The 15901-nt window shown below is 39.8% G+C and overlaps 1 protein-coding gene across 4 annotated transcripts in view; it reads left to right on the forward strand.

Moving 5' to 3' along the window:
* heatr3 (HEAT repeat containing 3) overlaps window positions 1-15901 on the forward strand; it is a 54354-nt gene that overhangs the window by 24775 nt on the left and 13678 nt on the right. For all 4 annotated transcript variants that reach the window (XM_068049410.1, XM_068049412.1, XM_068049411.1 and 1 more), the window contains exons 6-8: window positions 8092-8232; window positions 9345-9637; window positions 14256-14346. In XM_068049410.1, coding sequence (XP_067905511.1) covers window positions 8092-8232; window positions 9345-9637; window positions 14256-14346 — 525 coding nt within the window. The remainder of the gene's footprint in view (window positions 1-8091; window positions 8233-9344; window positions 9638-14255; window positions 14347-15901) is intronic.

The following is a 15901-nucleotide window of genomic DNA, read 5'->3' on the forward strand; positions in this document are numbered from 1 at the left end:
ATTTGTAAGAGGGGAGCTCCTTATTGAAACTACCCTGGGGAATGCTATTCACGTATTTTCCTAGGTATCTGTTTGATTTCCTGATTGCTTTGTGCCGAATAGCTCATCTGAATAGTCATTGCCCAGTGACAGCAGTAATATATCTTGCACATTGTCCATGTTGAAAAATTAGGTGGTTGGTTTAGTAAGTGACAGTACAATTGTGTATCGCTCCAGTTATTTTAGCTGAAACAGAGCCTAGAAGAGAAATCGCATTCAAACATACAAAGAGCTTTGTTGAAAAGATGGAAAACGTTTTGTGAGAGTATTGGTTCATACTGTACACTAATCAATTAAGTTCTAAAATGACTTACCTGCCTTGTACATACTAACTATTAGCACCAACCGTGGCTTAGTTGGTTGTACTCTCGCCTCTGAGTCAGAAGGTTGTGGGTTCAAGTCCCACTCCAGAAGCTTGAGCCTATAATCTAGACCAACACTGCAGTGTAGGACTGAGAGAATGCTGTGTTGCCAGAGGTGCCATCTTTTGATTGAGATCCCATCTGCTGTCTTGTGGACGTAAATGATTGCGTGGCACTATTCAAAGAAGAGCAGGGGCGTTCTCCTGGCCAAGCCAACATTTATCAGTCAAGCAGCATCATTAAAACAAAATTATCTGGACATTATCACACTGCTGTTTATGGAACTTTTCTGTGAGCAGGTTTGGGAGTGAGAATGGCAATTGAGCTCTGTTTTTGTAATTAAAAGGGCAAGAATTTATGGGAGCATTCAGAGGTTGCAAAAGGGGCACAGATTGGTGAGAATTCTGAAAATTTGCTATCTTGAGTTGAAGCCAAACATTTGAAACCAAGTTATCAAACAGACCTGTAAAGACGATTGCAGGCAGACAAGCAACATGAATTGTATTTTAAATATTGCCAGTGTTGGAATTGCTTGTGTCTCGTTTAATTCTACTGGATAAGTTATTTTAAAATACTCAGTTCCATCGAAACTTGTACAATTGATTACAGGGGTTTCTTTCCATTGATGCCTTCTAGTTATCTTCATGAAAACTATGTAAGCAAATTTCAGCTGAAGATAAATGATTTCTTTTAGAACTGGTACAGTTTCTTTTCAAAATGGGTTGCTCCTGCAATGCTCAAGATGTCATCCAAAGCATTTTAGCTCTTCGCGTATCTTCAAATTTATTCTTCAATGACTTGCTTCTGATTTAATCACTTTGGAAAATGGGATCATTTTTGAATTGAAGATGTTAAAACTCAGGTCATATAAATAAAGTTACCAGCAGATGGCCCATGACTGTGCTCCTGGGTAGTTTGACCCTGGAGAATGTTTGCGATAACTGCTAATCTGTCCTGTGCTTTTAAGGCCACTCCGCAAGTATTCGCCATGCAAATCTAGATAATTTTAGTTGCTTGTAAATTCTTCCAGTGAACTTGAGGCCAGTATATTGTTTGCAAGTTTCAAATTTTATAATTGGATTTGCTTTCTCTATCTAAAATTATTTTGTATCAAAAACAAAGTATCACAGATGCATCCTGGATGCAAAACTCTTTATATATGCGTAGGTGTGCCATGATGATGCTCTCAGTAAGAGGCTATGATATGGATGAGGTGGGAAACTGAGGAAGGGGTGGACATTTCTAATTAAAGAATTTGGAAAGAAGTCCATTAGAGACCTGTCCAGAGAAAGCAACTTTTTTTTTATGATTGTTCATGGAAAATGAATAATTCTGTTTTCCTTGCTCACTGCTGACAGATTATGGCAGGATCGCTCTTCAATCCTTGCTAAGTGATGGCCATTACATCAGACCCTAACCTCATTTTAAACAGTTAAGCAAATCTATTAAATAATTCTGTAATATAATAATGAAATAAAAGCAAACCATCTCAAGCAACGCAAACTATGAATTTTTGAACTTCATCCATGATAATTAGTATTGTATAATTATTTATTGTAAATGAACAATGGTAGGTGCTGTAATTATTCAAAATAAATTGCAAAAGTGAAGATTCCACTTTGAAATTGGTATTTTATTAAAAATGTTTGAACATAATTACCTAAATTGTATTTTTGAAGAAAATTACCCCAATAAAGAATTTAAGCATTACCTTTTTGTTCATTAATTAAGGATTGGGGAGGAACAGAATATGTATGATTGCAGTTATAGACAAAACATATAAAGAAATATCTCGGTATTGTTTATCCTATCAAAAGTTATTTCATTAGAATTCATGCATTACATTGCTTTCAGATTTCAAATCAGAAAAGCGTTTATTTTTAACATTCAAACTCCAAAATTATTTCCTGATCTGTTGTATGATTTTCTATTACTTGGAAATGAGATAAGGGAGCCAACTTGCAAGCATCAGCTGCTGGCACGTTCAATGAGTGACATCGTGCTGTTTTTAAAAAAAAAAAATGTCTTAAACTTATTGGGATGATGTTCAAAAGCTCATGATTTATGTTACTTTGAGATGGTTTGCTATTTTTGTCTATTATATTACATCTTCATTATTTAATAAATTAATAGTTTAAAATGAGGATATGTTCTGATGTAATGTTTTTTCACTTATCAAGGATTTAAGAGAGATCCTGTGGAGGCATAAGAATAAGTCCAGGAGCTGAATAATAATTAACAGTGGTTTCTGATCATATTTAGAGTCATAGAGAGATACAGCACTGAAACAGGCCCTTCGGCCCACCGAGTCTGTGCTGACCAACAACCACCCATTTACACTAATCATACATTAATCCCATATTCCTTACCACATCCCTACCATTCTCCAACCACCTACCTACACTAGGGGCAATTTACTTTGGCCAATTTACCTATCAACCTGCAAGTCTTTTGGCTGTGGGAGGAAACCGGAGCACCCGGCGGAAACCCACGCGGTCACAGGGAGAACTTGCAAACTCCGCACAGGCAGTACCGAGAACTGAACCCGGGTTGCTGGAGCTGTGAGGCTGCGGTGCTAACCGCTGCCCAGAGTGTCTGTCTGAATGTTTTATTTACCTAACAAGGCTAGTGAAATCACTTTGAACGACATGGGGAGTCTATATATAAAATGAGTCCCAAGAAAGATCTAAATTAAAGATGGATAGAAAAGTTCCAAAAATTTTAATAGGATTGAATTTTAATTTAATCTTGGGCCTTGAATTATCAGGCTATTAATTGGCTGTGGAATGAAACAATGTCTCAAATAAAGGCTTTTTCTCCTGAAACTTCTGGTGGCTAATGGGAAAGGACCGTGGTTCTGAAGTAATTTTACACAGCTTGCTTTGCTACATTTTTTTGCAATGAATACAATCATAACAGTTTACAGGACAGAAATAACTACTTTAATAAAAGCAAAATACTGCGGATGCTGGAAATCTGAAATAAAAACAAGAAATGCTAGAAATACTCAGGTCTGGCAGCATCTGTGGAGAGAGAAGCAGAATTAATGTTTCAGGTCAGTGACCCTTCTTCAGAACTAGCAAATATTAGAAATGTGAAAGGTTATAAGCAAGTAAAGCGGGGGTGGAGCGAGAGATAACAAAGGAGAAGGTGTAGATAGGACAAGGTCACAGAATAGCTGACCAGAAGGTCATGGAGCAAAGGCAAACAATATGTTAATGGTGTGTTGAAAGGCAAAGATAGGGTGTTAACGGACTGAAGGAAGAAGGAACTACTTGGTGTCTATGGCACTTATCTAAAGCAATTCCAAAAGCGATCCTCCTCCTTTTCCCTGTTGTCTTTCCCTAGCCATGTATCTTTCACTGCTTTAAGTGTGAGGTGGGGAGGTGGGGGGGAAATCTTTTTGTATCCGGTTTCTTTGAATATGGAGTAAGGCAGGTAATACAATATAACTCTGCCCTTTGCAATTCCATCAATTTCCGCAAGCTAAAATATGTGTATCTGTTTTAATTTGAGCATAAAACTGACTGCTCATTTTTGAAAATAAACCCCCCCCCCCCCGTTCTTTTGTCAAGCTAAAAGTTCCATTATGGAGTTTACCAACTGTTTCTCCTTGAATGCAGTTGGTTGAGTTCATTACAAAGTGGCACGTAAGAAACTGAAATATGACCTGATCAGATTTCATGCCATCTAGTGGTGTAAAGCATATTAAATTTATGAAAGTTGTCCATACTTGAACATTTTAGGATAGCAATAAAAAATAGTGGGAAAAAATACAGAAAGTCTGAATGATGGTATTGATACTTTTAAAATTGCTTTCAGGTGCCTATTTAAAGTAACACAATCGTACAACATTTTGAAGTTATCAGGACTTGATTATATGTTTGTGGCATCACAACAAGCTGTGTTGGATATTCTGGACATGATGTGATGTCAGCCAGGGTAACCCCCTGATCCTGCTTCAACAGTCCCACGGAATCGATGATGACTTGCTTCTACTTTGGTTTGACGGATTTTGAGATGGCTGATTAATCCAATGTGTGATCTGTAGACTCTGTCACATGAGGGGCAGGTGGTGCTTGGAGGGTCAGGTAGATGAATAATTTGGAGGTTTGTGTTCTCCCTCTGATGACTCGACTTTGTCTCCTCACGTTCCCAACGAAGTCCCTCGAGGTGTACGATGCCTTTTTGAATGAGCTTTCTCCATCTAGGACAGTCAGGAGTCTGGGACTCCCATGAGTTGTTAGGGGTGTTTGATCTCTTTAGGGATGTTTTGTCATAGAGACATACATGTATCTTTAAATACATCTGTAAAGCATTTCCGCTTTCCTCTTGGGAGTCTTCTGCTGTGACCAAGTTCCAAGTAGAACAGCTGCTTCAAGAGTCTGGTGTAAGGCATGTGGACAACATGTCCTCGCCCAGCGGAGCTGGTTTTGGATGATTAGTGCCCCGATGCTGGGTAGGTTGGCGTGGGAGAGGATGCTGCTGTTGGGTTGCCTTTCTTGCTACTGTATTTGGAGGATCTTGCGGAAGCAGCTCTGGTGGTACTTCTCCAGTGCTTTGAGGTGCCTGCTGTAGGTTGTCCAAGGCTCCAAAGCATATGGGAGTGCAGAGATCACTGCTGCCCGGTAAAACAGAGCATATCCACTCATTATCATTGGTGTCTATGAAATCTGTCTGTTTTAACACTAATTGGCGACTGTTTATTTGCTCATTCTCCACTGGATGTTTGCTGTATGTTAACAAATAATTCTGTGGAAAGAACGTTGCTTCTGATTGTGTATCTCAACAAAAAAGCAGGCACACTCTTGGGGTGGGAGTGGGGGTGTGTGGAAAGAATCAACAACTGTGTTTGCTCAAGTAAGTAGAGAATGCTTTATTTTTGAAGCGTTGCTCCTGTTTTTTTTTCCCAAAAGAAGGCATGGTGTGGGGTGGGATGATCTGTGGATTAGTGCTTATCTGTTGTTGCTTTCTCTTAATCATAAAATATATACAGTTTCAATTCAGTTGTGGATTTACTTGCTTTCATGTGTTGTTATGGCGATTCATGAAGCACTAGTTGTTTGGATTGCATTTCTAGGTCGACCTGGATCTGAATTCCCAAGTGAAGCTATCTAAAATACATTGTAGTGCTTTGATTACAATAATTTCAGCAGCCCGTGGTAGAATACGATCCACCTGTCTGTCTTAATTACAAGTCAGTTAATTGGTTATGTATTGCACAAACCTCAAAATATGCTGCACTGCTTGTAATGCTGTTAACCTTCAGGCCCACTATTGCTGTTAGCAGTAACGCTTTTAGTTCGTCACCATTTTATTGCAAGCTATGCTTGGTTGAAAGCTTTTAAAAACAGAAACACCTGCGTAGATTTTTTTTTTAAAGGACTCTAAAAGGAGAACTTGGGATTGAGATACAATGATATAATTCAATCTGTAGGTACAAATTACATTTACAAACAGTTGAAGATGCATTCTTGTGATTTACATTATTTGAACCAGATTTATAATTCTTTAAATGTGTATCTTCAATAACAAAAGAAATGACTAACTTTGAACCAGTAGATTCCAGAAGTAATCTATTAGCGCCCCGATGCTGGGCAGGTTGATGTGGGAGAGGCCGCTGCTGTTGAATCACTTTTTTTGCCACTATTTGGAGGATCTTGTGGAGGCACCTCTGGTACTTCTCCAGTGCTTTGAGGTGCCTGCTATAGGTTGTCCAAGTCTCCAAAGCATATAGAAGCACAGGGATCACTGCTGCCTGGTGAAACAGAGCATATCTACTCGTTATCATTGGTGTCTGTGAAATCTGTGTGTTTTCACACTAATTGGCGACCGTTTATTTTTCAGTCTGTGCAAATTCGTAAAGAATATATATATTCACAGAACATTTTCTGCCAGTTGCAGCTCAATCAAATGTGAGCAGATAATCATTGAAGATCCATTGCATGCTGGGGGTTAGATATGTCTCCCTGGTTGATGTCATTAATAGGATTTAAAACCTAGATTCTTTGTATCGTGGGATTTTTGCTGCCAGTGATCAGCTTCTCCCAGTGGTTAACTTTGTCACCTTCCATTTTATTTACCTGGATAAACTGTGTCCTTTCTCACTTGCAGATCAATAAGATGATGCATCTTCCAGTCTACCTGACTGGTCTTGCTTTTATATGACCTTTTTGAATATAATTCATGACAGCAGAGATGAAAAAGAATTTGCAAGCCATAATCTACATAGCTATGAAATAGTCCAGGTTCAGATGATTTATATAGCTCCAATTAGCCAGATTCTGCCCAACAAGCAGTAAATAAATTAAAATGACTACCAAAATCCAATCAATAGACAGGAAATATCCCAGCAAGCTTTCTGGTCTGGCTCCAGCATTTCAGCCTGAAAGACGTACTGCTCCAGCACTTTACAGCTGCAGCATCTTGCCTTTCCTGCAGTCTCGCGTACTGCTTGGCAAAGACTGCAGGTGTTGCCTGGGTAGCACTGCACCGTCTGAGCTGGCCCCTCCCAACAAACATCTTGTATGGTTAGCCAGGTCTGCTGCCAGCTGTATGTGATCTTGTCCAACAGCTGTCTTTACTTGTTGACTGCTGCCTAGCTGAAGCAGTCAGACCCTGCAAAGTGCACTGTACATCAAGTTAGGGTGCTGGTTCTGTGGCTCCTTATTGCCCTTCCCCTGAGTAGGCAGGATGCAAAATGGCTACCCTGGCATGAATTCAATGCAGCGTGGGACTATTATTCTACAACATCGAGCATCTGTGACTGCCCTATGTGGACAACTGGGAGGCACAGTCTCTGTGTGCTTCCTCACAGGCCTCTTTGTGGGGGTTACTGAATGGAACCTTTTTTTAAAGTCCCGCTTAGTTTTCACAGCATGAGCTCTCTGAACAGCTGGATACTGAGTGAATTTTAGCAGGCAATGTAGCACGACTCTGCACACCTCTACTGTGCTTGGAGCTAAAACAGCAGATCCCTGACTAGAGGCAGCCTGGCTCACTGACTTCAGGTAGGTGAAATCTCTGGTGAAGTATAATGCAAACAACATCTGCCACAGCTGCTGCCACAGATTTAGTGCACAATGGGCTTCCTTTCCTGGTTTTGACCTCATTTTTAAGTAGGTTATGCATAACTTCCTCATTTCGATGAGTCCCTAATTAAAAAAAACTTCAAAAGATGCAGTTGGTAAAATGCTCATTTCAGTTCATCATGAACCCAATTCTGTTCTCGGCCAAATTCCACACAAATGTATTTGTAGCAAGGCAGTCACTGGATGGCAGTCAGAATGGAGAGCCCCAGTTGATTTCCCTTCCTGAATCCCTGAGTTATTGAGGTTAATTGCAGCATTCCTATTGCCACCTGCCTGAGTCCAGCACAGACTGGTTTTGAACCTGGATCCTTACTGGTGTTTGTGTGGCTCTGATGCTGACTGGATATAATTGCTAAGCTTTGGATGCAGTTCTGACATTTTGAACTATCAAGACTAGTGTTAAAGGAACAGTGTGTGCACATCGAGGTGCAGAACCTGACCTGCATCAAACCACACTTCTAATTCATATAAGCTAGCTGTAATGATGCATAAATTAGTAAGAATCTTGCAGTCTCAGCAGTTTGTTCACTGTTTATACGTAAACTTTTTATGCACGTGACTGAATGTAACTAAGGTGGATTCAATGCTTCAATCCACAGCTTATTGTTTGCAGACAATCACTGAAGACAATACCGAGCTTTTGCCGTCCTTAATTCCCTCGGCCCTCCAAATGTTGGAAATGGTGCTTCTGTCCTCGGAAGATACCACAGAAAGTCTGCTGTTGAGGACACTTGTAGCAGGTAAAATGTGTAAAGGAAAAGCAAACTGAAATCCTCTCAAGGCCATCTATCCAAGAAGAGAAAACATTCATTTTGTGTCTCTGATTATACATTTATGCAGTTGTATTATTTGGATATAGATTTACTGCAAAAAGCCTGATTGTAAATACATTTTTAAATATTGCAGGTCAAAATAAATCAGTACAATATTTGAGAAGTGGTCTTATCTGTAAATGGCTGTGGGGAGTAGGGGAAGGGTGCGATTCTAACTTTATCTTTTATCATAAGCATTCAGTAAAGGACCAATTTCAATAAAACAAAGCAAAATCATTTACAAAGCATTTGGGCGGCGCAGTGGTTAGCACCGCAGCCTCACAGCTCAAGCGACCGGGGATCAGTTCTGGGTATTGCCTGTGCGGAGTTTGAAAGTTCTCCCTGTGACCGTGTGGGTTTCCGTCGGGTGCTCCGGTTTCCTCCCACAGCCAAAGACTTGCAGGTTGATAGGTAAATTGGCCATTGTAAATTGCCCCTAGTGTAGGTAGGTGGTAGGAGAATTGTGGGGATGTGGTAGGGAATATGGGATTAATGCAGGTGGTTGTTGGTCGGCACAGACTCGGTGGGCCGAAGGGCCTGTTTCAGTGCTGTATCTCTAAATTTAAAAAAAAATAAAAGCAGAGCCTGCATATAATGACAAGCAACAATTCAGTCGTAGAATATATATAAAATACATCTGCATAAGTCATGAATTTCCAAGTGATGCACCTTGTCTGTTTAATTTCAGAAAATCTTGTGGAAATGCTTTTAATATAAATTTGGGTTCTGGAAATTTCTATTTTTCGTTATTGCTGAATATTGCTAAATGGATGAGAAATTTGCACAGTTCATTCTCTGTATGCATATGTGTCAGTGCAGAGATGCCATTAAATTCCACAAATGGTAAATTGTTAATCAAGTAAACAAGGTGTAATAGGATACGATACTTTGCCTATAGGCAATGTAATTGTTATGCTACACAAATTGAGTGGTGAGGGACAATGGTGTCTTGTGGTTTGATGAGTTTCAAATCTGCAGTTACTGGAGTGCATTGATTTATCATGTACATATTTATGATTGGAAATAACATTTGCTTTTAGGTACTCTATGGAATGTGAAGAGTGTTGTTCCTACCAGCAGTCAAACAGACACAATAAATGCCGTTATAAGGATTCTTTCGGAAACTCTGGATAAGAATGCCAACCAGATCATTCTGAGACTTCGGAAGGCTGCCTGTGCAATGCCAAAAGTTGAGGCAGAGACTGAAATGGAGGAGGAAATGATTGATGCAGATGAGGATGTTCCTTCCAACCTAGGTGATGGGATGCAAAAGGTTTCACAAAAAGGAAAAACAGGGAATATGAGAAATGATGACATTTCAGACCTTCTACCAGTAAGCATACAGTGAAAATCGTCCGAAAAATGCTTAGCCCTTGTCCCTCCACATTTGTCAGGTCTCTTTCTCTTATCCTTTTTGATACATTACACAAGAAGCAACCCCCATTGCTTCAGCTCATCTCATGGACAAAGTCTAAAATGCCTGAAAAATATATTTGCTTTTATTCTCAGAAATCCTGCTAGGTTTCTTTTTTTTCGTAATGTTTTACTTTGGGGAAAGGAGAGGACAAAGGTACAGCACAATCTGCTCCTGTTAAATTATCTTCTACCTATTTATTTACATATTGGGCTTTAGTTTGCATCTTAAAAGATTTGCAGAATATTAACCTTTTGGTGTTATTAACTTGGTGTATTTTTGTTAATTGTTGAAATATTGGAATCAAGTAAGACATTCTATGGCGATTGATTAGAAATTGGACTGCAGACACAGTAGACTATCTAATGCAGTAGAACATGGTCTGGGGACAAAGAGTCTCGTAAATTCAAATAGGTATAGATTTAGGACCTATCCTTTACCTTGCTGAGTAAACATGAATACTTTGTGGCTTGCACTGACAAACACTTTACAGTCACTTGGCCATTTAAAATTCCTCCTATGTATGCTGGAATTGTTAGAGAATTAGAGAATTCTAGTTAGGCTATAAAGCACTTCTATTTAAAACTAATTATATTCTTTGGCTACGAACGTATGAATTAGGAGCAGGAGTAGGCCACTCAGCCCTTTGAGCTTGCTCCGCCATTCAATAAGTTCATGGCTAAACTGATTACTCCACATTTCCACACGATAACCTTTCACCCCCTTCCTTATCAAGAATCTATCTACCTCTGCCTTAAAAATATTCAAAGACTCTGCTTCCACCGCCTTTTGAGGAAGAGAATTCTGAAGGCTCACGACCCTCAGAGAAAAAATTTCTCCTCATCTCTCTAAGGGCGACCCCTTATTTTTAAACAGTGACCCTTAGTTCTAGACTCTCCCACAAGGGGAAACATCCTTTCTACATCGACCTTGTCAAGACCCTTCAGGATCTTATGTTTCAATCAAGTTGCCTCTTACTCTTCTAGATTCCAGCGGATACAAGCCTAGCCTGTCCAATCTTTCCTCAGAAGACAGCCTGCCCATTCCAGGGATTAGTCTAGTAAACCTTCTCTGTACTGCCTCCAATGCATTTACATCCATCCTTAAATAAGGAGACCAGTACTGTACACAGTACTCCAGATGTGGTCTCACCAATGCCCTGTATAGCTGAAGCATAACCTCCTACTTTTGTATTCAATTCCCCTTGCAATAAACGATAACATTTTATTAGCTTTCCTAATTACGTGCTGTACCTGCATACTAACCTTTTGTGATTCATGCACTGAGACACCCAGATCCCTCTGCATCTCAGCTCTGCAATCTCTCACCATTTAGATTATATGCTGCTTTATTCTTCCTGCCAAAGTGGACAATTTCCCACATTATACTCCATTTTCCAGGTCTTTGCCCACTCACTTAACCTATTTATATCCCTTTGTAGCTCCCTTATGTCCTCTTCACAAGTTACTTGCCTACCTATCTTTGTGCCATCAGCAAATTTAGCAACCATTTCTTCGGTCCCTTCATCTCAGTCATTTATATCAATTGTAAAAAGTTGAGGCCCCATCACAGATCCCTGTGGCACACTACTTGTTACATCTTGCCAATCAGAAAATGAGTTTTTATTTTCTGCAATAACCTTTGATGTGGCACCTTATCAAATGCCTTCTGGAAATTCAAGTACAGTATATCCACTGATTTTCCTTTATCCACAGCACATGTAACTCCCTCAAAGAACTCCAATAAATTGGTTAATCATGATTTCCCTTTCACAAAACCATGTTGACTCTGCCTGATTACCTTGAATTTTTCTAAGTGCCCTGCTGTAATGTCTTTAACAATAGCTTCTAACATTTTCCCGAAGACAGATGTTAAGCTAACTGACCTGCAGTTTCCTGCTTTCAGCCTCCCTCCCTTTTTGAATAAAGGAGTTACGTTCGCTATTTTCCAATCCAACGGAACCTCCTCAAATCTAGAGAATTTTGGAAAATTAAAAATGACGCATCAACTATCTCACTAACCACTTCTTTTAACACCCTAGGATGAAGTCCATCAGGACCCGGGGACTTATCAGCCTGTAGCTCCAACAGTTTGCAGTTCCACTTCCCTGATGATTGTAATTTTCTTGAGTTCCTCCCTCCCTTCCATTTCCCGACTTACAACTAATACTGGGATGTTGCTTGTATCCTCAATAGTGAAGACCGATGCAAAATATCGGTTCAATTCATCTGCCACCTCATTATGCATTATTAATTCCCCAGACTTACTTTTTATAGGACCAACGCTCACTTTAACTCTTTTTTTAAAAATATCTTTAGAAACTCTTACTATCTGTCTTTATATTTCTAGCTAGCTTTCTTTCGTACTCTAAATTTTACCTTCCTTATCAATCTTTTAGTCGTTCTTTGCTGTTTTTTATATTCTATCCAATCTTCTGACCTGCCTCCCATCTTTGTGCAATTCTAGGCTTTTTCTTTAAGTTTGATACTATCTTTAACTGTTTTAGTTAACCACGAGTTGCAGCTCCCACCCTTGGAATTTTTCTTTCCCGTTGAAATGTATCTATTCTGTGTATTCTGAAATATCACCTTAAATGTCTGCCACTGCATCTCCATTGACCTATCCCTTAACCTGATTTGCCAGTTCACTTTAGCTAGCTCTGTTTTCATGCCCTCAATTGCCCTTAGTTTAAAATACTAGTCGTGGACCCACTCTTCTCTCCCTCAAACTGAATGCAAAATTCAGTCATATTGTGATCGCTGGTACCTCGGGGCGCCTTAACTATGAGGTCATTAATTAATCCTATCTCGTTGCACAATACCAGATTCAGTGTAGCCTGCTCTATGGTTGATTGCAGAATGTATTGTTCCAAGAAATGATCCCAAAAACATTCTATGTACTCCTCCTCTAGTCTACCTCTGCGCATCTGATTTTTTCCGTCTGTATGTAGGTTAAAATCCCCCATGATTATCGCCTTACCTTTCTGACAGGCTGCCATTATTTCTTCCTTTATACCCCATCCTACAGTGTGGTTAATGTTAGGTGGCCTGTATACCACTCCCGCGAGTGACTTCTTGCCTTTATGATTTTTCATCTCTACCCAAACTGCTTCTACATCTTGGTCTCCTGAACTTAGGTCATCCCTCTCTATTGCGCTAATTCTATCATTAATTAACAGAGCTAGCCCTCCACCTTTTCCTAGCTTCCTGTCCTTTCTAAATGCCATGTGCCCTTCAATATTCAGGTCCCAATATATGTCGTCCTGCAGCCATGTCTCTGTAATGACTATCAGATCGTACTTATTTATTTCTATTTGCGCTCTCAGTTCATCTGTTTTGTTTTGAATGATATGTGCATTCAGATACAGAACCTTTAGTTGTGTCCTTTTATTATTTTTGTAACCTCTAGTCTTATCTGTTGATTTACTCTTAGATTTGTACACTCTGTCCCTCCCTGTCACAGTCTATCATTTCCCATATTAATACCTTTCTCTCTTGCCTTGTCTCTACTCCTTGATTTACCATACCTTCCCAAATTTGATGCCTTGGCCCCCACTATTCAGTTTAAAACCCTCTCTACTTCCCTAGCTACCTGCCCGAGCACTGAGTTCTTTCAGTGGAAAAGCTGTGTGGTAGATTTCAACATGGATATTGATTCTGCTTTGTCAGCAGACGGAAATCAAAACAATAACTCCTTGTCGTTGTCTCCCTTCTTGTCCTCTCTCCCTTCACTCCTCGGTGGCAAGCTGAAAAACAGGCCTGACAAGTCATCACACAAATCGTATTTTATCCTCCGGTTACTACAAGTTGTAGTTCTTCTGGAGTAACCATTCTTAATATACTTTTTTTTTAAAGTGCAAACACTTATAACTAATAGATAGAAAACTGATAGTAATGTTATTGCATAACTGGACAGGTACTGGAGTTATCAGAAGTCAGCCAAGAATAACAACTGACTTCTGATGACTCCAATATCTGCCCAGTTGGGCATTAACAAAACCATTCATTTATGCTATATCTTCACAAGCTATTCTAAGTCATTAGCTTTTCTACATAAACCGGGCATGTTCATACAATATAAAATATCTGCAGTGCTCACTGAGTGTGATACAGTGTCTGTATATAATTCCCCTCTTGACACCTTTACTACAGTGTATGTTTAGTTGCAAATACCACTGCAATGGGGAGAGAATGTGGCACAGACTATTGAAAGCAAAAGACCAAACTCGTTTGTGTTGAGACTTATTCAGGTGCAAGGCATTATTTGCAGGCTGAGAAATTATCGGCCAGAGTGGCTTTAAATTACTTCTCAGATGCAGATAATTTCTGCCTACTGATTTTCACTTTGAAATTCCTAAACTAAGTTTGCCATTGATGCTTGTGTAAAAATATTACACATGCTGTGCAGAACGTTGATGATATTACCTTCAACTTACTTAATATTGTACAGTTGCAAAGTTTGTAGTTGCATTTGGTTTGCAGTAGAAAAACCAGGTGTTTGTTGCATTTTGATTTTTTAAATTATGATTTATATTTAGGCCCGGAGCGAGGAGCTGAGGCATGCCACTGCTCTGCTAGCTGCTCAACAGACTGCCTTAGAGATCATTGTAAACATGTGTTGTTCAGAAGGTATGAACTGAAATCTCACTATTTATAAAATCGTTCACACTTACAAATTATGATGTGTTTGGGCTGACCATCTTGTGTATCTTGTGTTGTCTTCCTCCTGCAATATGTGATGTCTGTCATCCAGGAGGACCAATCACCAGACCAGAGTTCTTCATAACAGTTAATATCAGTGACGCTTTACTGAGGGGGAAGTAGTTGTTGCCTATGTGAGATTTTTCACTGGGCAAGAATATCAATGGACTCCTCCATGGTGAGATTATAGATCGCAAGGGCGTTGTTCACAGGGTGGCAGTCATTAAGGAGGACATTTTAAAATGGTCTGTTGGTTGATGATCCATTGAGTCAGTGAAAAGGGCACTGGAAGATATGAAAAGAACACAAGGAGCTTTGAGACATTAGCCACCCCCTCTTCTCCAACAACCCTCCCTCTGCACCCTCCCTCCCCCAGCCCCTCAAGGAGTCAGCTAGGCAGGATTTTTATGAGGAGTTGATGTTGCTGCTTTTTGAATGGCATTGCAGAGAATCCCTGGGGAGGCCATGGGCCCCTTCAGAGTAGTACAAGAGGAGGAGACAGAATTACAGGGCCAGGATGTGGCTGAAAAAAGTAGGAAATAGGGTTGCTCGGGAATGGAGTACCAGCCAATATGTACAGACGAGCGGATGTAGAGGGAGCTCTTTAAGGGGAAATGGAGGTGCAGTGGAAATGTTGCTCTACTAGTAATCCAGAGACCGGGCTAATGCCCTGGGGATACAGGTTCAAATCCTACTTTGGCAGCTGGTGGAATTTAAATTCAATTCATTAATTCAGTTAATTAATAAAAACAAATCTGGAATCGTAAGCTAGTCCCAGTAATGGTGCCATGAAACTATCATGAATTGTCGTAAAAAAACATTGGTTCGCGAATGTCCTTTAGGGAAGGAAATCTGCTGTCCTTACCTGGTCTGGCTTAACTGTGACTCCAGACCCACAGCAATGTGGTTGACTCTTAACTGCCCTCTGAGATGGCTTAGCAAGCTGCTCAGTTGTCAAGGACAATTAGGGATGGGCAACAAATGCTGGCCTTTCCAGTGACACCCACATCCAATGAAAGAATTTTTTTTTTTTTAATGACATGGACCAGTGGCAGAGAGCCAGGCATGGGAAGGAGGATTCCTCTGGCTGGGGCTTGAGAAGAGAAGGTAACCATGCTAAATTATCACGGGGAAGGACATTTTTTTAAATGAATATCACATTTGTAGTTGCTGCATTTCAGTGCTTTGAACAACATTGTCCAGAAATCCATTGTTAATCACTTTCATTTTTAAAAGCTTGAGCCAATTTTGAATTTTAACTCAAGTATTTGTTTTACACTAAGGAGAAAATGCTATTAAACAGTAAATTGCAATGTTTACACTGATGAATTATTAGTTTTCTTAACTGAACGCCCTGCATTCCTTGATTAAGTCTTTGAACAGTGGGTGGTTATCCAGTAAATATGAATGTAGAGCATTCTTGCCAGTGTTTTTAGTCAGAATGTTACTGCTGTTCATTTTTATTCTGAAATAATACTGCACC

This window comes from Heterodontus francisci, chromosome 17, assembly GCF_036365525.1.
Source record: "Heterodontus francisci isolate sHetFra1 chromosome 17, sHetFra1.hap1, whole genome shotgun sequence".
Taxonomy (NCBI): domain Eukaryota; kingdom Metazoa; phylum Chordata; class Chondrichthyes; order Heterodontiformes; family Heterodontidae; genus Heterodontus; species Heterodontus francisci.